The sequence below is a fragment of the Eubalaena glacialis genome, chromosome 2 (assembly GCF_028564815.1).
Source record: "Eubalaena glacialis isolate mEubGla1 chromosome 2, mEubGla1.1.hap2.+ XY, whole genome shotgun sequence".
NCBI lineage: Eukaryota > Metazoa > Chordata > Mammalia > Artiodactyla > Balaenidae > Eubalaena > Eubalaena glacialis.
In genome coordinates this window covers 10464784-10492510 of record NC_083717.1, presented here as the reverse complement: position 1 = coordinate 10492510, position 27727 = coordinate 10464784, and the positions used below count along the sequence as shown (strand labels likewise).

At 44.7% G+C, this 27727-nt stretch overlaps 1 protein-coding gene across 1 annotated transcript in view; it reads left to right on the top strand.

The window, feature by feature from the left end:
- The first annotated feature begins 709 nt into the window (after positions 1 to 709).
- GAD2 (glutamate decarboxylase 2) overlaps positions 710 to 27727 on the top strand; it is a 67848-nt gene continuing 40830 nt past the window's right edge. The window contains exons 1-7 of the mRNA XM_061181577.1: positions 710 to 785; positions 1501 to 1560; positions 1756 to 1905; positions 2852 to 3085; positions 7679 to 7769; positions 8306 to 8418; positions 12302 to 12417. Of these exons, the coding sequence (XP_061037560.1) occupies positions 710 to 785; positions 1501 to 1560; positions 1756 to 1905; positions 2852 to 3085; positions 7679 to 7769; positions 8306 to 8418; positions 12302 to 12417 (840 nt within the window). The remainder of the gene's footprint in view (positions 786 to 1500; positions 1561 to 1755; positions 1906 to 2851; positions 3086 to 7678; positions 7770 to 8305; positions 8419 to 12301; positions 12418 to 27727) is intronic.

Below are 27727 nucleotides of genomic sequence, written 5' to 3'. Positions count from 1 at the left end.
GGAATCGCGCCTCCTTCCCCGCAGCGGGAGCCAGACCTCAAACAATACACCAACCGAGGCAAATAGAGGACTGTCTCGACCACCCTTCCCGCCTCGCCAAGGTCTCTGGTCTACCCCTGCTGAGGCACGCGCGCTCAGCCGCGTGAGCACTCCGAACCGCGCCCCCGGGCCCGCGGGGGCAGCCAGCGCCATCACGCCTCACGCTCCCCGGGGGGCTCCTGCACGCCTCCCACCCACTCACGCTGACTCCAGCTCTGGCGCACTGTCTGCCTCGCACTCTCACGATTCAGCTCCCTCCCTCTGCCGCTTTTTCTTCCGCCGTCCCCTCATCCTTCCCTATTGGGCTCCCTCTCCTTCAAAATCGCTCCGGCGCTCCGCGCTTTCCCATCTCCTGGCTGTGAGGACCCCGCAACTGCCTTCTCTGTTCAACCCCCAAAGCTTTCAGAGCGTTGCCACGTCTCTAAGCTCTACTCCCAGCACACACACGCGCGCACGCACCCGCAGACACGCACGTTTCCTGTCCCTGTGTGACACCCACCCTCTGCGGGGCGGCCGCGCCGGTCCCCGCGCGGTGTCCTCATCCCGCCACACGCACACTCACACTCACACTCACATACACACACGCACGCGCGCGCGCGCAGGGCGGATCGGAGGGCAGCTCGCCGACAGTTCGCATTCGGAGGCGTCCTGCTCCAGCCTCGCAGAGCCGATGGCATCTCCCGGCTCCGGCTTTTGGTCCTTCGCGTCTGAAGATGGTTCCGGGGATCCCGAGAACCCTGGCACAGGTAGGAGAACCGGGACCTGCAGGAGGCGAGCTTTGCGGGTGGACTGGGGTTTGCGGGGCTGGGGAAGATTGAAAGAGGTTTTTCCACTTGCAGTGGGAAACTTCGGACGCTTAGCCCTGCCCTCGGGGTGTGTCCCTGATGACCCAAGAGACCAACCCCCCCCCCCTTCCAGGCTCTTATCCCCCTGGGAAGATGCCCAGAGAATCTCTGGCCCTTTCCGCTGAAATCTGGGAGAGCCCCCCAAACACGGCGGCGTCTCCTGGACACCAAACTTGCGGGCCTGGGGCACTGCCGCCATCGTCGTGTCTGGACCCTGGAGAGGGACGGAGTGGCGGTGGGGAAAAGAAAAACTGGAAAGGGGGGAGAATTCTCTGTCTGGAAGGAGAGCCTGTGAGGAAATGGACAGCCCTGGTGTCTAGGAAAACTCGCCCAAGCGAGGCAGGAAGGGGACTTTGCCCTAACCGAGTGGCACCTGGAAGGCAAGTGCAAAGGGCCACGGTGTGGGCTGCTCCTTGGGGAACAAATCAGCGAACCGAGGGTCGGGCCAGACCGCCAGGCTCCCGCGCGCCTCCCGCACCTGCCCGCTGTGCGGGGCCGCAGGCAGCCTTTCCCGGACCCCGTTGACGTTGACGTCGTTCACAAAGAACGAAATTTCACACGTCTTTCTGCTCTTTTCTTACGGCCTCGCTCTCCTCCTGCCTGTCTTTCCTTGCAGCGAGGGCCTGGTGTCAGGTGGCTCAGAAGTTCACGGGCGGCATCGGAAACAAGCTGTGCGGTGAGTGCCGGTGCCCGGGGGAGGGAGGCGGACGTGGCCAGGCGCCTCGGAGCCCGCGGGGGGCAAAGCCACCTTCTCAGCTCCGCATCCCATCGAGGGTCGGAGATGCTTGATTTTTGGCCGGGGACGGGCGGGGTGCTGGGAGCCGGGCCGGCGGGCGGCTGACCGAGGTCCGCGCTCCGTGTCCTTGCCCAGCCCTGCTCTACGGGGACGCCGAGAAGCCGGCGGAGAGCGGCGGGATCCAGCCCCCGAGGGCCACCTCCCGCAAGGCCGCCTGCGCCTGCAACCAGAAGCCCTGCAGCTGCCCCAAAGCGGGGGTCAACTACGCGTTTCTACACGCAACAGGTAAAGGCGCCTCGCGGGGCCCCCGGGAGCCTCTGCCCCTCGCCCTGCCCCGCCCACCGCGGCCAGGAGGGACCCCGCGCCGGGAGCCTGAGCCGGGGCGTCGAGGTGGAGGGCGGAAGCGGACCTTAGGAGAACCTTCAGCCGACAGCGAGAAAGGCTGGGCCTGCCCCCTCGGTCCGACCCCGACCCCGGCCTCTGCTTGGCGCTGGGCGCCCGCGTTCCAAGGGAGCTCCGGGGCCGCTCCTCGGTGCCGCTGAGGCCTCGGGTGGGACGCGGTTTCCAGTTCAAAATTGCTGAGACTTTCTAGGTCTTTAGATCGCAAGAGTAATTTGTAGCTGTGTTTTCACAGGAGAACGATTCACGTGAGCCCTGCGTGCGGTTTTACTCCCTTGCGCTTACACACGCGGTCACCCAAACATACGCGCGCGCGCGCGCGCGCACACACACACACACACACACACACGCTGTCTTTGGAAACAGTGGGCTTTCGTAATAGGCCAGAGATCCTAACATTGCATGATCCATTTTGCCTGATTTGCCCAAAGGCATTCCTCAAACATTCCTGACTTGAAGTGTTTCCGTGATCATTTAAGATGATTTACTGAGAAATAACATTTAGCGCGAACGCTGGTGAAACAAATGAATGGAGGCATAGTCTCTTAAAAAAAAAGAAAGAAAGAAAAGGAAAAGAAAAAAGAAAGGAAGAAAGCAAACAAGTTATGAACTGAAATGCAAGAAATAATTTGGGGTAGGGAGAGAAATCGTGATTTTTTTCATTCCTTCATCTTTGAAGAATCCCTCCTCTTTAAAGAAAATGCTCTCGTTTCCAGAAGATTTTTTTAAAACGTAAAATCTCTCGGTTCAAAGAGAAATTGTCAGCTGACAAACTTGCCCTGGATAGTTTCATTGTAAAATTAAAATGTGGCATTTTGATTCCATTCTTTAGACCTGCTACCAGCGTGTGATGGAGAAAGACCCACTTTGGCATTTCTGCAAGATGTTATGGACATTTTGCTTCAGTATGTGGTGAAAAGTTTCGATAGATCGACCAAAGTGATTGACTTCCATTACCCCAATGAGCTGCTTCAAGAATATAACTGGGGATTGGCAGACCAACCACAAAATTTGGAGGAAATTTTGATGCATTGCCAAACAACTCTAAAATATGCAATCAAAACAGGTATTGTCCAATCAGAAATAATAAAGCTCTTTTTTTCTTTTAAAGCTTTAATATTTTCTATAAAAATGTTTTAGTTTATGGAGTTAGTGATAATTTCAGATTTACAAAGTTATTTTCGTCATTTAAGAAAATAGTCATGATTAGAATGATTAACATCAATAGCACCCTTTGCCGTTACTGTTCATGCTTGTGAAGTTGATAATGTCAGAAACGTTATCTAAGTATAAATCATCAGATTTTACACTGCACTATTTGACCATGGAAATTAATCACTGATGTAGAAGCAACCATTTGTCAGCAGAGGCCTGTAGAAGTGACCGAAAATAGAGAAAGAAAGGGAATCTATAAATGAAAGCGCAAAAGGCATGATCCAAACAAAAGCCCAAATACCAGTGCAGTGCTGGTATTTCCTTGGCATAGAAAGCATCAGAAATTGGACAAACCATCCATGTAATGGTTGAAGCAGCGGTATAATATTCTGGCATTGTCTCAAATGACCAAGACTTCAGATTTGAACTCCAGGTTTCCTCTATTTTTAAATAAATGTACACAAAAGAAAACACAATACAAACTAGCTTAACAATTCAGCCATGTTATACAAGGATGTTCGTGCTTCCTAACCATTCTGTATATAAGACAAAGAAAAAAGGGATAGAGGGAAATCAGATATCCTTAAGGGCAAACATTTTTAGTCTATTTTGTATTTATTGCTTTTTTATAGTATTCTTCATACTCTATCCATTTTATAGCCCCAGGTGTAACATTTATGTGGGTGCACTCTAAGCTTTCATTTTATCTACACAAAGTCAGCTATTCATCTCCCCAGGTTATGATTACCCCTTCGTTTTCTACTTTGCCTCTAATCATCCTGATACATGGTGGCACTACACTTCATTAAAGCAATAAAAATAAACGTGAATGAATTTGGGGGGAGGGGAGACCTTGTGGATCTAAATTGACTTGTAGCCTTAAAAAAGATTTGCTAACAAATAAATATGTAAAATATCACAAAATATTAATTGCCCTAGAAACTTAATCTTTTTCTTTGCAAGTTTTGAATTACATGAATTATCAGTATCATTCTAATCAACAACAAATTTTAAGAATGTTTGCCGTGTGACTTTTAACCCTTTGTTTTGTTTTATTTTTGTTTTTGCACGTTCTTTTTACGAACAGAGAGGAAAGATATGCATAGAAGCCTTAGGAGATTGATTTCCCTTACTATTATGATCCACTTTTGTGAAAGGATAGACTTAGAATTAGATACCTAGGGAAAAGAATTTAACTCAGAGATTTCTATCAGACTCAATCTATGGAGTATGAGTTTTGAAGACTTCTTAGATTTCATTCTCAATTATATTCACAGAGAGTCCACATGATGTGTGTACTAGGTACTAAAGATGGTTTTTCTTCCAGATTTTTGTGTATCTGTAGGTGCAAACCTGAGCAATGCTTTTAATTCATTTTTATTTGACCTATTCCCCAACCTAATATTTAAATACATTAACAGTAAATTGCTACCTATTATTTTGATTGTTATCAAACCAAAAAGAATCTATAAAAATGTTTCACATCTTCATCCTTAAAAGCTGGTGGTGCCTGAAATGCAATTTAAAGAGTTAAGATAATGGAAATTGCAGGTCAATGATAGTAATAGTTCTGTCTGTCAATGTTCCATTTAGTGTCGGGAAAAGATGGGCCAACTCAACACTTAGATTTTGCCATAAGGCTTGTGAAACTGTTGGTCAGTGTAGCTCTAATGCATTTTATTTAAAGGTCAGAAAAAGTATGATTGAGTTGGATTTCTGACCAAGACATATCAATATTAATTCAGTATCAATATTATTCATAACATATGTAGTCTTCTGGTCCTTCCCTCCACCCCCAATAGCATTTCAAGTAATTAACAGCTGTCACCTTCCTTTTTGACTGGCAAGTTTATAGGTTTCATGCTGTAACTTGTATTTGACAACTAGTACTATTTAGGGTCTGTGAAGCAGTTACCATCACTACTATCATTAGGCGTGTTAATGCTCCTCAGAAGATTCTTTTGTAAAATGCATGTTGTCATCTGCTTTCTACTGAGAGTCCTTAACCTAATTTCCACTTGGACTCCAGGCTTAGAGAGAAGTGAGGGGCAGGGGGGAAGTCTTCATGCATTGTTAAAATTACCTCTGTAAGGAATGTTGCAAAAGAAAACTGAGAAGTGCAGAGAATGACAAAATTCTGGAATAATTAGCGTTTGCTAGGGTCGTTGGGTTTGCTAGTGGTGGGGTGGGGTGGTGGAGGGCTTAATCTTGTCTTGAATCTCTGAACTCAGCCATGAGACAAAGGCATTGAAGCATCAGTAAACGAGGCCATCCTTGGGTGTGTGTCGCAGGTCCAGAGAGAGCAGCCTGGACCGACTTGGGGCCCCTTCCCAGCGGACTGTGGACACCAGGGTCAGAGCTGCCTGCGGCTGGCTGTTCACAGAGTCTGCTCATCCTTCCTGGCTCATTTGCTGATCTGTGGGGAGCGGTCCAGAGGCGAGAGCAGCTCTAATCTCTGGTTTCAAACTCGCTGTCTCCACGGCAGCGCGTGGCCACCCGACTCCTTGGCCGGCGCTGGCTCGCAACACAGGGCTGGGGGCGGGGGCAGCAGCAGTAGCGGCTAGGACAGCAGGCAGGCAGGTCTCAGGGAACCCTACCTGGATTCGGCGGCAGCCTATAGGTTCATGGGAAACGAGCAAATATAATATTTCTGCAGAAATCAAGAGGACACGTTGTTGTGATTTGTCAAAACATCTCCCTGCGTGTTTCCACATCGTTATCAGTGAATGCAGATTTTGAGGCAGGAGAGATTTAGGTGAAATAGACCAAGGTCAAAAATTTATGGAAGAAGGAAGCCAAGCAATTGAAGCATCAAAGTTCTTTCCACAGTTTCCCGAAGTCATCAGGGTGAATTGACCTTCTGATTACCTGGGGCACAACACATATCTTGGGATCCCTCTCAATTTTATGCAGAGGTTTTCATGCCAACGTTTCCATAGAGTTAGTGTGTGATCATAGATACCAGATTTGTCCAGAAAATGCATGTGAGTTGGGAGAGTTGATTAATGGATAGATTTGCTAATCCTTACTAATTTCCTCGCTTCAAAGAAATGGCTTAGGGAAAGAGGAATGAAGGGTCCTCAGGAGGGAGAAGAGGGCTATGATTTCAGCTGTGAGCGCTAATGAAATGGGGAGCAATGAGGCAGAGAGGAATACGCAGGAAGTCTGTTTCCCTTTCTGTTGATGCACAGACTGACGGGGTCAGCATCAGAGCAAAAAGCTTGAAGGGCACCGTGCAGGGCCGAAGAATGAGCGAGAGCTGCCCAAACCCCAATCTCTTTAAGATGTGCTCTTTCCCAGCTCCTATCTTTTCTCGGGGTCTCATTGTCTGGCCACATGCCCGCGGCTGATAAGAGAACGGCTCTGGTCCTGGTCCCGAGATAAGCTTTGTGTTGACTTTTGTCTCTGCTTTCCCCATTGCCTTCCTTTATCTTATTTTGTCCATGCTGGCATGAGAGACTCCCACATCCCCAGGCTTCAGACAGGTGTCCAGTAAGTGGCAGATGCCTTTTCATCAGAGGCTATTTCCATAATTGTTAATCTTCCAAAATTTTCGCTGCTAAACAAATCACAGATTTATAGATAGGCTTGTGTGGGGCAAGACAAGGAAATGGAATTCTAATGAGATCTTTACAATCACATTTTAAATAATACCCTCAGGAGTGTTTGGGTGTCAACCCCTTTAGAGAGTTTTAGAGGAATCCAGAAGTTAATTAGATAAGCCTGGCTAATAGACTGATCAGTCCATTGACTATACCTTCATGTATCTTGTTGACAAGACAGTGATGTTGACTGTATTTAGCTTTATTTTGAATTGCAACTAAGAAGGAGCTCTGTTGTTTATGATCGAATATTCAGACAGAAAAGAATTGGCAATTAGGTCTGTTCATACCATCTTTAGACAGTCATCACCTTTTGAGTCCAGGGCAAACCACTCAACAGAGTGTCCTATTTTCTCATTTTTGCCTTGTCTTTTCTGATCATCAGCCATTTGTCACTGATATTACTATGGATGTTAGCATGCCTGGTGGATGTCATGGTACATGACTGATTCCCAGGACAACTTCAATGGAAAAGGATTTTTTAACAGCACAAGTGTAAACAAAGAGTCATCTGTCTTTGAATAGCTTTGGATTGCACTGGCATTTGAGTTTGCAAATATATTGAAAGAATGCTAGAAAATAAACTAGTGTCCACATTGCAAATCACGATTATTATTTTTTATAGGGTATGTTTAAAGGAAGATTTTTAGAGCGTGTTTTAAGAAATATCAAAACCCAAAACAGTTTCTCTTGTTAAAGGAAATGCTCCTTTGGGATGTGTGTGTGTGTGTGTGTGTGTGTGAGAGAGAGAGAGAGAGAGAGGGAGAGAGAGATGGGTTTCTGAGTTTGGATTTCCTATTACTGAAGGATCTTTCAAGGTTCTTTAGCTAGAGAAATCATGTGTTTCGGAAGCATTTATTTTCATTGGATTCATCCTGATTCTGGTGTTCTGTCTAATTCAGGGCATCCCAGATATTTCAATCAACTTTCTACAGGACTGGATATGGTTGGATTAGCAGCAGACTGGCTGACCTCAACAGCAAACACTAACATGTAAGTAGCTAAATGTGTTTTTGTGTAATCCAGGATAATTATTAATGAGATTCCATAATCTTTATTCTACCTCTCATGTGAAAAATCTCTTTTTATTAAGTAGCCCCTAAAATAGTGAGACGAACTTCAGAGGAGTATGGATGTTTACTTTAGCTTAAAAGATAGTCCTGATATATCTTTCATGCAATCAAAGTTATACACCATGTTCTAAACACAAAAGGGACATTTTGGGGCATGTTGGATTTATAATTATATATAATATGGGAGAGAAATGGGACCAGATGTTGTCTTTTAGATAGTGTTATAATGTTACTCTGCAATATATTTATTCACTGTGATAAATGACCCTTGCTCATTAAGCCAATGATTGAAGCTCTTGACTTTAGGAACATAGAAAACCAAGCAAAACTTTTTTCTCTCCGCTCAGTGCTATAATTGTAAATTGTTCTGCAGATTGAAATTGTTCTGTAGATATTGTAATGATGAATTATTTCTTTGAGTTACAGACATAAAATGTGGCCATTACTACATTTCAGGTTCACCTATGAAATTGCTCCAGTATTTGTGCTTTTGGAATATGTCACGCTAAAGAAAATGAGAGAAATCATTGGCTGGCCTGGGGGCTCTGGCGATGGGATATTTTCTCCTGGTATATGATATTTTAACCTTTCTTTGTGTTTTTTCTTCTGATATGTCATGCCTTATTATGAACCTAGAAATGATTAAATATCTAGTCTGTGTTTCTGCATTAGGTTAAATAGGCTATATATTGATCAAAAGAATGAATGTGATTAAGTGCATGTGACCATTGACCACGCCTACAAGCCAGCTACACCGTGCTTGAATATTAATTATTTGTGTTCGAAAAGAGCCTAATCAGCAATGATATTAACCCAGTACTTCTGTGATCCTACACATAGGATGTATGGATCATGTGGAACAAAGGAGGGAAGATTTCTAATAAGGGAATTCTAGAATAAGGGGATTTCACTCTCCCAAGCATCAGTGAAAGGAGGAGTTTCTTAGAGCTAAAAAAGAGGGTGACGATTTCTTCAAGAGGTTTCTCATTCTTTTGCTTCTTTATGATGTCATTCAGTCTTTCCAGTCTTTCCCATCCTGCCTTTTATCACCAGCCATTGCATTCTAAGCTCCGTTATTTACACCTCTTCCAGCCAAGAAAATCAACCTGAGACAGAAAGTCCTGCTTTTGGTTCCTGGGTCTGTGTGCGTGACCTCGGTTTGATGCAGAGATGAAATAAAAGTTAGGAAGGCAGTGGGAAGAGACAGAGTCACTGACCCGTGGAAAGGAAACCTGGCGTGCAGACTGTCACCTCCTCAGCGGCAAGAGAGGGGTCTTCAGAATGGGTGTTACTGCCCCAGGGCTCAGTCCACGGAGACTGACCCCGCTGGGGAGGCCAGAGCCACACCTGCCGTTGTGTCAGGCAGAGCAAAGGCCAAGTCGTGCTCCCTCTTCAGCAAATCTACAAAGACAAGGGGGTGATGAGGGAGAGAGAAAGTGAAGAGAAGGCAGAGGGAGGAAATGGTGATGAGTAACAGCGGCCTCAGGGCCAAGTCTTAAACTAAGCAGCTTTATCTACAAGCTCAGATTGGCTATTTTATTTTCTGTTTTTAAAGCTATAGCATATGTTTTCAGGTGCTGAAGGAAAATGTGTTAGTTAAATGAAAGGGAAAATTTGCCTTTTTTAATTTGAAGTCATTGAACACCAGCTGTGATGAATTTTAAGCTAGCTTTATTTTGTAGGGAACTGAGTATTTAGTGTTCCTTTGGAAAACCATCCCCAATTGAGGGAAGTTTGTCATCATTAACTGGAACTGATGCTCTTAAGGTGTTTTTTCATGAGGAACTAGGTAGGGTACAGAGATCAACGTTGTTTCTTCTTCCTTCTCTTGTAAGATCGGTTGTGTGATTGAGGTGTCCTGAGGGAACCAGGAGCACCTTGGGCTCTCTTTTAATGGTTCCCAAGAATGGGAAGAGAACGGCTGCTCCTGTGGCCCCGGAAAAGGTGACTAACGGGGGTTGGGCCAGGCCTAACTTACCTGGCTGGTCTTGGGACCCACCTGCCCCAGAAAATACAGAGCCAGAGAAAGACTCCTCTTTGGCAGTTCTGCTAAGCCAGGTATGGACTAAGGGCTGCCACCCTCCTCAGTGGTGGGGAATGATCAGGTAGAAGCGACTAGAACTTGATCCTGAGGCTCCTTCCTTAGATCCTGAAGACCCACATGCTCTGACCCCAAGATGGAAGCCGTAGATGCCAGGCTACAGTGTAATGTAGACCTTGCAAAATCGGGAGGGGACAAAAGAAAAGGTCATTAGCAACCTGTTTCTGCCCTGCTTTCTACAAGGCGTTACAGAGGAGAGATGGATCATAGCATCCTCACTTGTTAATGGATGCCTTTCTGGGTAGCATCCAGCCTTATTCCTGGGGAAAGGGTCTTATGATTTAAGGGGTGGACATAAGGGAAATCACACATCTATGTGCCTGAGACCTGAGGGTCCCATTGCCTGGGACTAGACATGAAGAGTTAGGTCTGTGCTTGAATATATAGTGCAGCCCAGTTTCCTTACACCTCCATCTGTAACAGCGAGAGGCGACATGCTTCATGGAAAGCCCTTTGAGACTTCTAGAAGAAATCTGTTTACGGGATGTAACCCTCAGCCGGGAGCCAGAGGGAACTGGAGAACGTCACCGCTCAGGGAAATCTTGACTTATTCACAGACCTTTTCCTATCTAACAGGATTTTCAGAATGTTTCGGGTCTTGTTTTTGCACCCTTTCTCTGGGAGCTTCCTGGGAAAGAAGAGCACGTAGGGCTCATGCATCTGTCCTCCTGCCTGTGTTACACAGTGCAGTCTGCTCTGTCCGGAGACCCAGGAGCCTCTTCATCCCTCTCTGGACGGCTGAACCTTTAGATGGAGAATGACTGAGCCGTGAGACAAAGAGTGGGAAGCAGAGTGGGACTCCCTGGACAATTGTCCTGGGAAGTGCACTCTCTCTGTGTCCATCTTCCCCTTTTTCTTCCTCTCTCCTTTCTCCCCAGCCTCTCTAAAAAGAACTAGGGCAGCGATTCTCAACTGGGAGCTATTTTGCCCCCAGGGGATATTTGGCAGTGTCTCTGGAGACATTTTTGATTGTCACAACTCATTTGGGGGCTGGGGGCATGTAGTGCTACTGGCAGCTGGTGGGTAGAGGCCAGGGATGCCCAGGGAAGCCCCACCATAAGGAATTAACCAGCCTGAAATACCCCTGAGTGCCAGGATGGAGAAACCATGAGCTAGAGTGAAACTTCCTTTAAAAGCTGGTCCTTTGCCCACCAGCATCCTGCACCATCAGCCTTTTAGACAAGGTGTCTGCTCAGAGCAGGCTTGACCTGGATTCTATTTGTTCTATGTCTCTGGGGTCCAGAAGAGGTAGGGATTGCCCTCATTCTGACTGATGACAGAGCCAGGCTCTGGGTGACTACTGCTCTTTGACAGGTTGCCTGCTTGCATCAGAGCCCAGGGCAGAGACAAGGCAGAGATCATGGCCCTGCGTGGGCCATCCAGCTTGGTACAGAGAACCCTCCTGCTCCACAGCCACCAGAAGGGAAAGGAACTCAGAGAACTCACGTGATGGCAGAGCCCGGGCGCCTCCCCCTGTGGGTTGGGGGGGCTCGCGGTGTCTTCACTCTGCCTCGTGGTCTCACAGCTCCCACACCAGCATATTCATTTGCATTTGCAACAATCTGTCTTTTACCTGGTTAGCAAAAATCCTAAACTTTCCAACAATCCTGGGGAGAAGCTCACTTTTCTTTGCTTGTCAAATGAGACTCTACTTATAAGATACAGATGTTATGGTATGAAATCCTTCACAACCTTAGGACGACACATGAATAGTAATTCAATATGGACTTAAAATTCCCTTTGTTGTGTATTTTCCTATAATTATGAAATTTTAAGCATTAAAATTATATTTCAATGATGTCATTGAGAGGGAAGAACCATTTGGGGGGAATTAACAGATGAATGTGATGAGATGGGCTTGGATGTTTACCCTCATCCTGTAAGGACTGTTAACAGTCCACCTCATTAGTAGCAAATGATCTTTCTCTGTCCAAGTGCAAGGCATTGCGTGAGCTGAAATGAAAAGAAATGTCCTCTCCATGAGGATATACGTTTATCACAGGCCTAATGCAGAATGACCACACTGTCAAGCCGAGAAGGAAGGCAACACTTTTTAAGTTCTTAAAAGCCTCTTCAAAGGGCTCCTAGCAAGAGCAGAGTCAACTGCAGTGACAGAGGTGGGTGTGGAGGGCTGGCATCCATCCTAGAGTTGGGCTAAATGCTCCTTCTCTGGACTCTCTTAGCTAGTGCCTTTGAGTCTGAGGATTCAACTCAAAGGACAGCCAGTAAGAAGGTCTTCTCCTGTGTCCAAGGAGGACTCTAGGTCAATGGAAATAAAGAATGTTGCTTGCATGTGAAATGACGATGTTGACAATGACTAGAAGAGGTAACTGTTGTTGCTCTGCCTTTAGGTGGCGCTATATCCAACATGTACGCTATGCTGATTGCGCGCTTTAAGATGTTCCCTGAAGTCAAGGAGAAAGGGATGGCTGCGGTCCCCAGGCTCATTGCCTTCACATCTGAGCATGTAGGTGTCAACGTTCTTTCCAAGTTTAAGGTTATATTCCTTAAAGCCCCGGTTGAAGGGATGGTATTTGGAGATACTTTACCCCATGGTTTCTCTTTCCAGAAGATACTTCTTGGGAGAGAATGAGGGGAGAGATCAGCTGGGTGGTAAAATGGGGTGAGCTCCTTTGTCTTTGAAATTCAAGAAAATGCTCAAAGAGAAAGCAGAATGCTTTTACCCCTCATTCCTGTACTTACTTCTCTGTAATAATGTCACGTGTTGGGGGAATGGGAGGAGGAGAGAGGGTAGAGTAACTATGAACTCATTGCATCATCAATGCTGTGCCTATATAACTCAAAACTCCCAAGTATCCTGTTGATACAATCTTTCTGTTATAAAGTTCCGATCAGATATTCTACCCTCTTGGTTCCGTGAGACACTTTTGCGGCTGACTTAACCAGAGGTTTTATCACGGTAGAGAAATGGTCTAGTGACTGTCATATCTCATCTCTGGGCCGGATCTGTCTCAGCCAAGCACAGGCTCCTGTCTACTGCCAGGCTGCTGTCTGGGCAGGACGCTGAGAGTTTGGTGCTCCAGGGAATGGTGCTTCGCATTCCTTCCATGGCCTTTAAAGAGTTAATGTCATCGTTCCTACTACCACTTAGGCACTGGAAAAATGGCCCATCCTGTGCTCATAAATGAAGCCAAACAGCTTTAGCCTGCCAAGCCACCATCTTTCTCGCATGTGCCAGGGCATTGCAGCACGCAAGTTCAAAGCCACAGAGCAGCTGTTTGAGCAAGGTCTTGGTTCCAAACTCTCCTGCCACACGCGACCTGCAGGGAACCAGAGTCTGTTCTTGACAGGTGTTCGTAAGCATCACCTGCTGCGTAATTCCTAAGATTGTTCCTTCACGACATCTGCTTCAAGGTAGCCTAGAGTCTAGGAAACAATTGCCTCAGAGATTGAAAAGCCCTCTGAGGGCCAGGGAGCTAGGAGATGGGGAAGGACTCAGATCTACTACAGAACCTTTCTTTCTCCTATTTTAAGTGGTGTGTGTGTGTGAGTTCATAACAAGGAAACAAAAGGCAAGTACAGATTGGAAGCCAGTGAATACAATTCACAACCACTCCACTAGCCATGGAATTAAAGGAAATGAATGATTTATCTTTAGCATCTTTAGCATCTTGCTTTCAGTCATGTTATAGCATTTTAATTTAATGCCCTTCCTCGATTTATAGGCATCAAATTTAGCAGCCTCTGATGTTTTACTTTCCTATTGCTGCTGGAACAAATTACTACAAACTTCACGGCTTAAAACAACATGAATTCATTATCCTGCCGTTCTGGAGGTCAGAAATCTGCAGTGGGTCAGGCAGGGCTGTGTTCCTTCTGGATATTGTAGGAGAGAATCCATTTCCTTGCCTTTCCAGTTTCTAGAGGCTGCTTGCCTGCCTTGGGTCAGGGCCACTTCTTCCATCTTCAAAACCAGCAGCAGCAGGTCTTCCAATGCCCCCGCCCCCATCTCTGACCTCTGCTTCCATCTCCTTCGCTGGCCCTGATTCTCCTGTCTCCCTCTTTCTCTTGTGATTATACCCTGGTAACACAGGATAATCTTTCATCTCAGGATCCTTCATCACATCTTCAAAGGCCCCTTTGCCATGTAAGGTAACATAGTCACAGGTTTAAGGGACATCTTTGGGGGGGGGCACATCATTCATTCTACCAAGCCTAGGTCCCCACCATGAGACAACTCTCATTTCTCAGCTTCTCCAAGGGTAGAAAAACATAAGGTAATTTGTCTTCCAATTACGATTTCCCTAAAGTGGATTTGGATCCCTAAATAGTTACATGTTACTGTATTCTCAGACTAAAAAGCCCAGGTGATCTCATACTGGCATCTTCTTCCTTTGGTTTCCGTGCTGTTTCCACATCCTGAAATGAGGTTGACCTATCAGCACGTTCCTTGTACTCTCTGATTTCTGCACGAGTTTCTTGGGCTCAAGTTGGATGTAAGTTCACTCAACGTTGCTCAGAAAGTCCAGGTCATGTGATCTGAGGATAATTTTGCTCTGCCTTTGTTCCTTGATATTGTCAACTTCGATCTCTTTCTCCATTTTCCAAGAAAAGAAAGGTGATTCAGAAAGAAATGACTACGGCAACCATTCGATTCTCCCGCCTCCTTCTGGTATTTCTATCTGTGCCCATAATTACGGAAGAACATTTGAAAATTATGAACCTGAAGTATGAATCCTTTCTAACACAAAGATTTTGACAGATGAACTATCCTTCCAATGTACAAGACCTTATATCTGATTGCTATGGACCATTTCCAACTTCTAATAGACACAAGTTCATCTGATTCAACAACAACCTTGTGAGCCTGGCAGAACGGAGATTGTTCTCAGCATTTTTTTTTAAATGAAGAGGCTGCAGTTAGCTAGGTAGGTAGAGCCAGGATTAAGCAGATTTCCTGACTCCCAGACCAGTGAGGGCCCTGCCCCAGCTACCAGTGCAGAAACCAGATTAAAAGATACAGCGACAGAGTTTTATAAACCACAGATCATCAATTACTTTAACATCTTATACCTTCCCGAGTCAGATTTCCACCAAGAGCTTTTTTCTTTATGTGAAGGTGATGCTAAACTGTTCCTTCTCCATGCCCCACAAAAAAAAAAAAAAAAAAAATCCTCCTTGATACCCATAGGTTGGGCTGGGAAGGGCTTTTAGAGCTTGATTTAAAGAACTCTGATGTCTCCTGGAGCACTTGATCCAAACCATTCTGGACAGGTGAACCCTTAAAAGTGAGTCCTGCCTTGCAGCTCCAAGTTAAGAGGTAGCACAACCCCCGTGTCTAGTTGCTGCTGGGCTCCAGACCTCAGGGCCATTCCAGCCTATGCATCCTTTAGTACCGCTCCTTCTACCTTCAGGCCAGGCCAGATCTTTCCTTAGTCTTTTCGGATTTCACAGTCGCTGCCCCCACCAGCCCCAGAAATAGATCTTCCCAGGCTAAAGAAAGAAAATTGCCAAGTCAGTTCTCAAATGCCTTTTCTCCAGGCCTGTTTCCATCTCTGCGTGGAGGTTTCCTTCCTGAATCCCTTGACCTGCAGGGAGAAGGGTGATGGGGGGGCTGCTGTGTGGATCCTGTGGGGAAAGGGGAGGCCAATGGCCAAGGCAGGAGCTGCTTCGGTTACGGTCTCTCTTTATGTTCTTGGAGAGTTTCCAAGGCCCAAGACTTTTGGAGAATCAAATGAGAGCCTTAAAAAACACTTCCCTCAGCGCCTGGGACATAGGGAGCTCTACATAAATATTAGGTAACTTGAAAACAACAACAACACCTTGTTTTATGGATGAAGAAGCCAAGCCCCAGAGGTGGAAGATGTTTTGCCCAAGGTTTCGTGTCCAGTCAATGGCAGCATCAGCTCTAGAGCCTCAGTTTGCCAACAATCCCAACACTGCTGTTTCAGCTTCTAGGCTGGCTGACCTGATCGCCACTCTAGCTGGCTGTTCTACATTCACTTGAAGCATCTTTTCTCAAATCCTGTTTTCTTCATGTTGGTTATTCTCATGCTAATACAATTTCCTGATCTATTGAACCAGGTCCAGTTACTGCCCTTTCTTCTGTTCTGAGCACAGAGTTCATAACTGGACGTGGTTAGCGCCATAGAGATGAAAATGGGGTTGAGAAACTGTCATCCTCCAGCACCCAGCCAGAAACTTCACATGTTCAGAAAGCAAAGGGTCATCTTTTGTTTTCTAGATGACACTTCAGTCTGTCTCTGCCACACCCCACAAAGCTACCCATCACTTTTCCGGCCACCAAAACAGACTAGAACTTTCCCTAGCTGATAAGCAGGGCAAGCTGGGTTTGTTTTTTCGAATCAAACTGTTTTCTTGAAATTCGCATAGGACTAAATCAAACAAATAGTATTGCGATGAAGAACAGAAGAACATAAGTCACTGAGTTGAAACAAGAGATAGCGTTTATGAGTTAGGAGCTCCAAAATGATTTTCCTCCAAAATGTAGAATCACAAAATTGGAAGGGATCTTAAAGATTATCTGGTTCAATACTCATCCTTTGCTGGAATCTCATCAAACTCAGCGATAGAAGAACTTGGCAAAAATTAATCTGATGACTTTTAGGTCCTTTCTTGAAAGGAAAGTTTAGAGAAAAGCTAAGATCCCAGCTCAGTAATTCACATCTCTCTCTCTCTCTAAATCTTCTGAAAGCCCCAACCGTGAGCTTAATTCCAAATTCCTCTTATTTCCTCGTGTGACACAAGCTCTTCCAGAAATAACTTCAATGAAACAGCATAATCGCATCTAGGAAAAATGTTCCTTATAATCACAACAGACACTCGGATCTTTCAGGCAAATCACCATAACTAAGTCATTCCACTCTTAACACGCCAGGCTCAGCTCAGGTCCACGGCTTCTGGAACCCGTCACCAGTGTTCTGCTGAGGCCCCTCGTGACCTCAGCCCACTTCCATGGGGAGGTGATTCTCATAATATGCTTTAGAAAGATGTTTTCATATAACCACACTTTTTGAGAGGGTTTCAATTCCAAAAAATAGACGTCCTTTCTGTTAAAAACAAAAGCAAAAAACAAATGGTGACCCAGGCAGCTCGGAAAAAGCTCCCATGTCATGCTTCTCATTAGACAGAAACACTGACCGAACTTTCAGTAAGTGAACTAGTGAACCAGATTCACTTCACCACTGGCACCCCGTCCTCCGCCTCTGCGTTCCTCCCTCCTTTTCCTTGTAGGGTCCTCATCACCCCTGTGTCATCTCCTCTACCCAATCCCATCAAAACCTACTCTTAGAAAAGAACCTGAGAGCCATGTATATGATTGTAAAATCTAAGTGTTGCCTCTCCAGGGGGTATTTTCACTGCAATAGGAGACAAAGGAATGAGGAGACATTCTCAAAGAGCAGGCATTGTACTGTCAGAGAAGAGACAAATAAGAAGAGGACAGTCACCCCTCCAAGTGCCCCTGAGGTCACATTCCTCATCGGGTGGGTGACTCTCCCTTGCTCCAAGTGCCTGGTCGGGAGTCACTGGATAGACCTATTTTTCTTCAGGTTAGTGGATGAAGCCCATAAGCTTTGGAATGGACTAGAAATGATGATAGGCCCTGCTCTGCCACTTTCCAGGACGTGACTTTGGATTACCTACTTCATTGCTTCCTCATCTGTAAAACAGGGATTATAATACCCAGCTCATGTAGTTGTTGGGAGGATGAAGTGAGATAATACAGTACCCGGCCTTTAGTAAACACTCCGCAAATGGCAGCTAACACTGCCCTTGTAACCAGCCACCCACTGGTGTCCCGATGGGTAGAGAGCTGAACGTCTCCAGGAGGCAAGATGAAGGCATATCTGGGGCCAGTTATTTTCTTAAGATGGATAATGGCCCCTCTCCCAAATTACGAAGCAATGCCCAAGGATTCACAGCTTTGGGAGAGTCTGGATTCTCTATTGTTACTTGTATGATTTTGAGATGTTTTTACATGTTCCAATATGGCATATGTTTATTTTAAGACATAAAGTGAATTAACATGTAATTTAAATTTAATTTTGTTTAATTAATTAACAAAATTCTGCTCAAGGTACACAGAGAGACCTGAGGATGGCATCACATTAGGCTGGAGAATTGGAAGGGCCACAACTTTGTGAGCATCTATTGATGCTGGGCGACCTGTAGGTCCTTCCCATGCAGTAGCTACACTTCTCACACCAACTCTCACACCAACAAGAGAGGGATTCATCCTTGCAGCTGAGCAAACAGTGGTTCAGACTGAGAGAATAACTTGACTAACTAGAGCCAGGTCATTTTATCTCAAATGACCTCTCGCTTTTTTTTTTAAATTTTTTAAATTGAAGTATAGTTGATTTACAATGTTGTGTTAATTTCTGCTGTACAGCAAAGCGATTCAGTTATATATATAATCTTTTTCATATTCTTTTCTATTATGGTTCATCACAGGATATTGAATATAGTTCCGTGTGCTATACAGTAGGACCTTGTTGTTTATCCATTCTATATATAATAGTTTGCATCTACTAATTCCTAAGTCCCAATCCATCCCTCCCCACCTCCGCCTCCTTGGTAACCACAAATCTGTTCTCTATGTCTGTGAGTCTGTTTCTGTGTCATAGATAAGTTCATTTGTGTCATATTTTAGATTCCACATATAAGTGATACCATACGGTATCTGTCTTTCTCCGTCTGACTTACTTCACTTAGTGTGATAATCTCTAGATCCACCCATGTTGCTGCAGGTGGCATTATTTCATTTTTTTTTAATGGCTAATGTTCCATTGTTTTTATGTACCACATCTTCTTTATCCATTCATCTGTTGATGGACATTTAGGTTGTTTCCATGCCAAATGACCTCTTTCCACTACACATTTTCATTTCACTCTTCTCAGGATCCTAAAATCATGGAAATAATTGCTTTCATGTGACTGCATACATGCTTAGTGCTGGTGTTCATGTTTGTCACCACACATGCCCATTGGGTCTACTTAATCTTGGTACACACCATTCCTTTCTTTTAAAACATACTTAGGGCACAAACTCACAGTGGGGTAACTTTAAACTATAGCTTTGAGGGCAAATAATAAGGTAGCAGCTTCACAGAAATGCCTTGTGTGCAGATCCATATCACCTCTGACTCACATGGAGTCTCTAAGAAGGTGGCGGGCAATCCCCTGCCCTCCAAATCATGATCATTAGAAATGAATGAGGCGGTCTCCCAGAGTACAGGCTTCATTGTACATCAGATGCTTTCAAAAGCAGGGTGCCCTTTTCGACCATTTGATGAGCAGAAAAAGAACAAGAGCTACCAGTTTCTCTGACACAGTATAGGAGGCAAACCAGGGGTTGTCGGGAAGGGGTGTGGAGAAGTAGGAGGACAGGGAAAGACTATTGGTCCAGTCATCGATGATGGGGGAGGGGGCTCCAGGGTATGGGGAGGGGTTAAAGGAGCAGATTCCAGCTCTTTCTTTTTTTTTTTTTTTTTAACATCTTTATTGAAGTATAATTGCTTTACAATGGTGTGTTAGTTTCTGCTTTATAACAAAGTGAATCAGTTATACATATACATATGTCCCCATATCTCTTTCCTCTTGCATCTCCCTCCCTCCCACCCTCCCTATCCCACCCCTCTAGGTGGTCACAAAGCACCGAGCTGATCTCCCTGTGCTATGCGGCTGCTTCCCACTAGCTATCTATTTTACATTTGGTAGTGTATATATGTCCATGACACTCTCTCACCCTGTCACATCTCACCCCTCGCCCTCCCCATATCTTCAAGTCCATTCTCTAGTATGTCTGTGTCTTTATTCCTGTCTTGCCACTAGGTTCTTCATGACTTTTTTTTTTTTTCCTTAGATTCCATATATATGTGTTAGCATACTGTATTTGTTTTTCTTTCTGACTTACTTCACTCTGTATGACAGACTCTATCTCCATCCACGTCATTACAAATACCTCCATTTCATTTCTTTTTATGGCTGAGTAATATTCCATTGTATATATGTGCCACATCTTCTTTATCCATTCACCCAATGATGGACACCTAGGTTGCTTCCATGTCCTGGCTATTGTAAACAGAGCCGCAATGAATATTTTGGTACATGACTCTTTCTGAATTATGGTTTTATCAGGGTATATGCCCAGTAGTGGGATTGCTGGGTCGTATGGTAGTTCTATTTTTAGTTTTTTAAGGAACCTCCATACTGTTCTCCATAGTGGCTGTATCAATTTACATTCCCACCAACAGTGCAAGAGTGTTCCCTTTTCTCCACACCCTTTCCAGCATTTATTGTTTCTAGATTTTTTGATGATGGCCATTCTGACCGGTGTGAGATGATACCTCATTGTAGTTTTGATTTGCATTTCTCTAATGATTAATGATGTTGAGCATTCTTTCATGTGTCTGTTGGCAATCTGTATATCTTCTTTGGAGAAATGTCTATTTAGGTCTTCTGCCCATTTTTGGATTGGGTTGTTTGTTTTTTTTTGTTATTGAGCTGCATGAGCTGCTTGTAAATCTTGGAGATTAATCCTTTGTCAGTTGCTTCATTTGCAAATATTTTCTCCCATTCTGAGGGTTGTCTTTTGGTCTTGTTTATGGTTTCCTTTGCTGTGCAAAAGCTTTTAAGTTTCATTAGGTCCCATTTGTTTATTTGTGTTTTTATTTCCATTTCTCTAGGAGCTGGGTCAAAAAGGATCTTGCTGTGATTTATGTCATAGAGTGTTCTGCCTATGTTTTCCTCTAAGAGTTTGATAGTGTCTGGCCTTACACTTAGGTCTTTAATCCATTTTGAGTTTATTTTTGTGTATGGTGTCAGGGAGTGTTCTAATTTCATACTTTTACATGTACCTGTCCAATTTTCCCAGCACCACTTATTGAAGAGGCTGTCTTTTCTCCACTGTATATGCTTGCCTCCTTTATCAAAGATAAGGTGACCATATGTGCGTGGGCTTATCTCTGGGCTTTCTATCCTGTTCCATTGATCTATATTTCTGTTTTTGTGCCAGTACCAAACTGTCTTGATTACTGTAGCTTTGTAATATAGTTTGAAGTCAGGGAGCCTGATTCCTCCAGCTCCATTTTTCGTTCTCAAGATTGCTTTGGCTATTCGGGGTCTTTTGTGTTTCCATACAAATTGTGAAATTTTTTGTTCTAGTTCTGTGAAAAATGCCAGTGGTAGTTTGATAGGGATTGCATTGAATCTGTAGATTGCTTTGGGTAGTAGAGTCATTTTCACAATGTTGATTCTTCCAATCCAAGAACATGGTATATCTCTCCATCTATTTGTATCATCTTTAATTTCTTTCATCAGTGTCCTATAATTTTCTGCATACAGGTCTTTTGTCTCCTTAGGTAGGTTTATTCCTAGATATTTTATTCTTTTTGTTGCAATGGTAAACGGGAGTGTTTTCTTAATTTCACTTTCAGATTTTTCATCATTAGTATATAGGAATGCAAGCGATTTCTGTGCATTAATTTTGTATCCTGCTACTTTACCAAATTCATTGATTAGCTCTAGTAGTTTTCTGGTAGCATCTTTAGGATTCTCTATGTATAGTATCGTGTCATCTGCAAACAGTGACAGCTTTACTTCTTCTTTTCCGATTTGGATTCCTTTTATTTCTTTTACTTCTCTGATTGCTGTGGCTAAAACTTCCAAAACTATGTTGAATAATAGTCGTGAGAGTGGGCAACCTGGCAGTGGCGGGCTGCACAGGCTCCCGGGAGGTGAGGTGTGGATAGTGACCTGTGCTTGCACACAGGCTTCTTGGTGGCTGCAGCAGCAGCCTTAGCATTTCATGCCCATCTCTGGTGTCCACGCTGATAGCTGCGGCTCGCGCCCATCTCTGGAGCTCATTTAGGCGGTGCTCTGAATCCCCTCTCCTCGCACACCCCAAAACAATGGTCTCTTGCCTCTTAGGCAGGTCCAGACTTTTTCCTGGACTCCCCCCTGGCTAGCTGTGGCACACTAGCCCCTTCAGGCTGTGTTCACACCGCCAACCCCAGTCCTCTCCCTGCGATCCGACCGAAGCCCGAGCCTCAGCTCCCAGCCCCCGCCCGCCCCGGCGGGTGAGCAGACAAGCCTCTCGGGCTGGTGAGTGCTGCTCGGCGCCGATCCTCTGTGCGGGAATCTCTCCGCTTTGCCCTCCGCACCCCTGTGGCTGCGCTCTCCTCCGTGGCTCTGAAGCTCCCCCCTCTGCTACCCGCAGTCTCTGCCCACGAAGGGGCTTCCTAGTGTGTGGAAACCTTTCCTCCTTCACAGCTCCCTCCCACTGGTGCAGGTCCCGTCCCTATTCTTTTGTCTCTGTTATTTCTTTTTTCTTTTGCCCTACCCAAGTACGTGGGGATTTTCTTGCCTTTTGGGAGGTCTGACGTCTTCTGCCAGCGTTCAGTGGGTGTTCTGTAGGAGCAGTTCCACGTGTAGATGTATTTCTACTGTATCTGTGGGAAGGAAGGTGATCTCCGCGTCTTACTCTTCCGCCATCTTGCCCAGACCCTCCAGCTCTTTCATAGGTTGGACTTCAAGATTTCCTTGCTGGGCATCCATGATGTGTAACGATGCGTAATCCATCCGCCTGTGTTCTGTGTTCCTACACACACGTGCCATTCACTCCACCGACAAAGGGAAAGGCTGTTGGTACAAAAGGATCAAATCCAAGGACGATCGATAGACCTCAGAGCTAAGAGGTAAAGCTTTGATAGACTGTCGGAAGAGTTAGGAGCTGAGTATTCCAGCCTAGTGTGTCCTTTTTCTTTGTTTGAAGTCTTTGGGTTGCTTCTTTCTTTCCCCCAAGCAGCTCGTCTGGTTAGAAGGGCCTACAACTGCTTCCTGCTTGGGAAGGACCCCATGGGAGGCTGTCTGGGGTGGGTGCCAAGAAGACCTCTGGACATGCTTTTATTTTATTTTATTTTTGTTGTTGTTGTTTCAACGATTACCCTTTATTATAATTATTACTATTATAAGTGAATATGCAAATATCCATAGAACAATTTCTTTTTAAAAAATTTTTATTGGAGTATAGTTGATTTACAATCTTGTGTTAGTTTCAGGTGTACAGCAAAGTGAATCAGTTATACATATACATATCACCACTTGGATGTGCTTTTAGAATAGGCCATAGATAAGAGGCATCGGGGTCCATTTAGCCCACCATCATCTGGCCCCAATCACCAAAGCCACACGTCAACATTGTGGCCAGAGATTTATGGCAGCAAATAGTGGATATTTCCCTGAACTTGTTCTCTGCACACATGGTCAAATTCAACAGATGCTTGTTAACTATTTCAACAAAGTCTTTGCCCTCGTGCAGCCTATCCTAGTAGGGGAAAGACAGTAGACTAATAAATATCTACCCTCATGTCAGGTGGTAACAAGAGAGTGGCATGGTAATGGGCTATTTTGCAACATGGTCATGAAAGGTGTCTGTGGAGGTGATCTACAACAGAGACCTGCATCAAATGAGGCAGGGAGCCACATGCATAGATGAGGGAAGGGTTTTCCAAGAAATGGAACAGCAAGTAAAAAGGTCCAGAGGCAAGAACAAATTTAGCAAGCTCACAAAAGACCAGGAAGGCCACTACCACCAAGTAGAGAGCAAAAGGGGAGGGGAAGAGGGAGATGAGGTAAGGGCGATAGCTGGCTACTGAGGGCTGTTATGATCATCTTTGTGTCCCCGGAGCCTCATACGCTTTCCCTGAGACCCTGCGGCCCACAAGGCAGCTGAAGCTGAGCCTCGGTTAAATATCTGGATGTGACCAACAATGGCTTGAAAGAATTAAGGCGGCTTTCTAAACTGATTATCTCACTTGTAATAGAGGAGGAGAAACTGGCATGGCAAGAGACCGAAATGCTCTGTCTCAGAGCTTTCTACCATTCCCCTTACTCTCCCACCATCCCTAAAGACAGGAGACGTTTATTGTCCCCATTAAAGAAGAAAGATCCCTAGGCATATTCTCCAGTCATGGGGATGGGTGGGAGGGGCTGTCATTCTCACGCCTTCTTACTCTGGATAATCTCATCCCACTCAAGCCCCAAAAGCTTGCGTCTTTTAAAATTACAATTATTCTATAACTGTAAAATCCCATATTTAATTGCACCCAGTTAAAATATCAGCTGAATTATATAGCCCATATCTAGATTAATTATGATATTTTTTAAAAGATGGAGAAATTAATCTTCAACCTTGAGTTTTTCATTTAGTGTAAAATAAAAATCATATGGGTTTTAACGTCTGTTACCCTTGAATAGAAATATGATTTAGTCCTAAGTAACCACTAGATTCTATCAGGGGGTCTATGTTATTTTTCCAGAATCAGGGTGGGGGGAGGGGGCTCTTCGTTAACTCATCCCCCAGCCATTCCATTGATGAACAACTGATCATTACAAGAGCCCTGATGATTTGGGGATGGAACAGAATCCTTGTAGCTTCCAATTTGTGTTCATGGTTTTGCCTTCTGAAGTCACCCGGAGCATCTACCCCATCCTGGCACAGCCCTTCAGATGTGAACCCGCCATGCCACGTGTCCCTAACTCCCTCTGCTTGTGACCAAGCATCCTCTGAGCTCTCTCTAGATACCTGGTTCCCAGGGTCCTCAGCCTCCAGGACGCTGCCCTCTGCTCTGATTTATCAACAAGTGGTTCCATTAAACATGGTGCCAAGGAGTAAGAATGATTCTCCTCACATGTTCTCACCAGCACAGGGAGTCCTGCCATTTAAGCTGTCTTCACGGCTTCTTCCTCACTAGGAAGTGTCTTTTTTTTTCCACTCAAGTGCCTTCTCTCTTAGGTCCCTGGCTATTTATGGATAACATTTAGCTGTTTCCCTGCTCCCTCTCCTGAAAGTGTAACCAAACTCATGGTTTGGTACCTAATTTTCTTTTTCATTCCTTTGTTCCCCATCTTGAAGCTTCCTGTTCCAGCATGTGTTTTTCCTTTAAATGTGCGGCATTTGGGATGATGATCCATTATCCTAGGTAATTGCTCCTCATTTGAGAATCCCCATTCTTCCTCATTAAAGACCAGACAAGACTACTTCCTCGCATTGACCGGGTGCACCAGATCTCTTACTTACCCCCGGGGGGCCATTTAGCTGTTTAGTGCTGTCAGAAGTTCAGGAAGGAAAAAAACAGAAACAAAACCAATGAATCACCGAAGTCATAATTAGTAAAAGTTTATGGTACACACGTTACCAAATCCAAGCTCAGTCTGCCTGCTGCACGACAGGCCAATAATTGGGAGACAAGGTGTTGAGGCAAGGAATAGCGACTTCATTCAGAAAGCCAGGTGTCTGAGAAGATGGCGGACTAGCATCCCAGAACAGCAACTTATTGGGGTCTGGATGCCAGTTTCTTTTATAGAACAGAGAGGGGGAGGAGGTGAGGAAGTAAAGTAAAAAGGCCATAAGTCTTGCAAAATATCTCCTGGCTTGGCCAGCACTGGGGAGGGGATGTGTTAATTTCTTCTTTTCTGTAGCCTTTCACAGGTGGGCAGGGTCAGAATGTCTCCCTGTGAGCTGAACGAAGGCACTTTAGTTTAACGTTCAGGCAGAGGGGCAGGGTTCCTGAGGCAGGCCATTATGTATGCTTACAGTTATAGATAGCATCCTTTTATTGATTACAGTAACAAAAGCAACGAAAAGCAAAGGTTGAAGTAAAAGAAACAGATCCAACATGGAGTCAGATTTTGCCCTTCCCTGTTACACACATACCGAAAAGACAGTTTGCAAACCATGAGCACTCCAAGCAAAGCGTGGAAGGAGACTCAGAGGTAGATTTTACAAAGCAGCTTATATAACGTGGAGGCAGTGACTGTTGATTCTTCCCAGTGATTGGTTGCAATATTAGAATTTTCTTAAATGAAAGGGAATTGGTTAGTGGTTCCCTCATATGATTCGGGGAGAACAATTTAAGTCTCACAATTTTCAGAGGCGTTAAGTGAGAAGTGACCCAGGTCAAGTGAGCCTCACTTGTCTTGCAAAATCAGCTAAATTAAGCTTTGCTTCTCTGACTAAACTGGTTTTGTCTGCTCAGGGAATTTTCAAGTCTCCATTTGTGTTTGATTTTAACAGTGCTTACGAGCTCATTCACTGACGGGCCTAATTTGGTTAGTGCATGCTTGCTCAGTGGGGCAGCTGGTACCTCGATTCTGTGCCCTCCTGGCAGAAACAGACTTAGTGCTGTTTTCCCCTGAGCATCTTCTTTCTGGGGTGGCCCAGGGATCCAGTAACTATGTAAGAGAGAACACTTTTTTTTTTGGTGGAGGAGTCATGTATCTTTCCAATTAAGCTTTCCTAGTTCCCAGGTATCTTCCTAAGGATTCTCCATGTTGTCTTCCTAAGGTTGTAAAATGAGACTAATGATCCTTTCCCATCTCTACTCTTAGCTACACAGGGCTTTTAGAGCTCCTCTATTCAGTGCCTCATTTATTGGTTTATAGTATTGGCTGCTGTTATAAATGTGATTTCTTCTTGCTTACTAGCCACACCCCCTAGAAATATGCATGTTAACAGTTTCTAGGCTGCATATTTAAGAATTCAGAGGAGCCATTGACATATATACACTATTGATACTATGTATAAAATAGATAACTAATGAGAACCTACTGTATAGCACAGGGAACTCTACTCAGTGCTCTGTGGTGACCTAAATGGGAAGGAAATCCAAAAAAGAGGGGATATATGTATACGTGTAGCTGATTTACTTCGCTGTACAGCAGAAACTCACACAGCATTGTAAAGCAACTATACTCCAATAAAAATTAATTTTAAAAAAGAAAAAATTCAGAGTCGAAAGCAGGCATTCGAGGAGAGTACACTCTGGAGCCATCATTTAAAATTCCAGTCAGCAACCCTTTGGTGATGTAAATTGAGGAAGCAGTTCTCCTTTTGGACAGCTTAATGATCTGTAGTTAATAGTAAGAGGCTGCTCACAGATGCAGTACAGCTGGGCTAGGTTAGCCCCTCTCCACTCTCCAGATTGCACAGTGATTACAGCCACCGAGATTTGGATTCTTCCCTGGAATCAATAACCAAAATCACAAACAAAGATTCAGTGGTGGCCTGTCAGGGTGGCCTTTCCGAAGGCGCTGTTTGCCAAGCCAGTGACTGATGCCTCCTTCCTGATCACACCCTGGGCTGGACAGTCATCTCCAAAACAGACAGCCCCTCCAATGAGTCTGAGATGAAGAGTGCTGGATTTCAGGCCAGCTTCTCTTACTTGAGTGCACACAATTTCACTGAACTCGAAAGAAACTGAATGTAATCTCTGGGTAGCAAAATATAAGTCTGGGAGCCATACAATACACAGCTGCTGTTGCTGTGTTCTTATGCCTTGTATGTGAGATTGGCATAGGTTACTGTGTGTTGGGGTAACAGGTTCTTTAATAATTTCCAGGGTCTTGTTATCTTCATGCAAAAGCCTGAGCGAATTCAACAACAGCATAAAACCAACTAACCCCCTTCAAAAAAGGGCAAAGAACTTGTATAGACATTTCTCCAAAGAAGATGTACAAATGGCCAATAAGCACATGAAAAGATGCACAGCATCACTAATGATAAGAGAAATACAAAGCAAAATCATAATGAAGTAGCACCCCACACCCATTTGAATGACTATTATTGAAAAACAGAAAACAACAACCATTGACAAGGGTATGGAGAAATTGGAACAGTTGTGCACTGTGGGTGAGAAAGTAAAATGGTGCAGCTTTACGGAAAACAATAGAGCAGTTCCTCAAAAACAGAATTACCATATGATCCAGCAATTCCACTTCTGGATATATATACC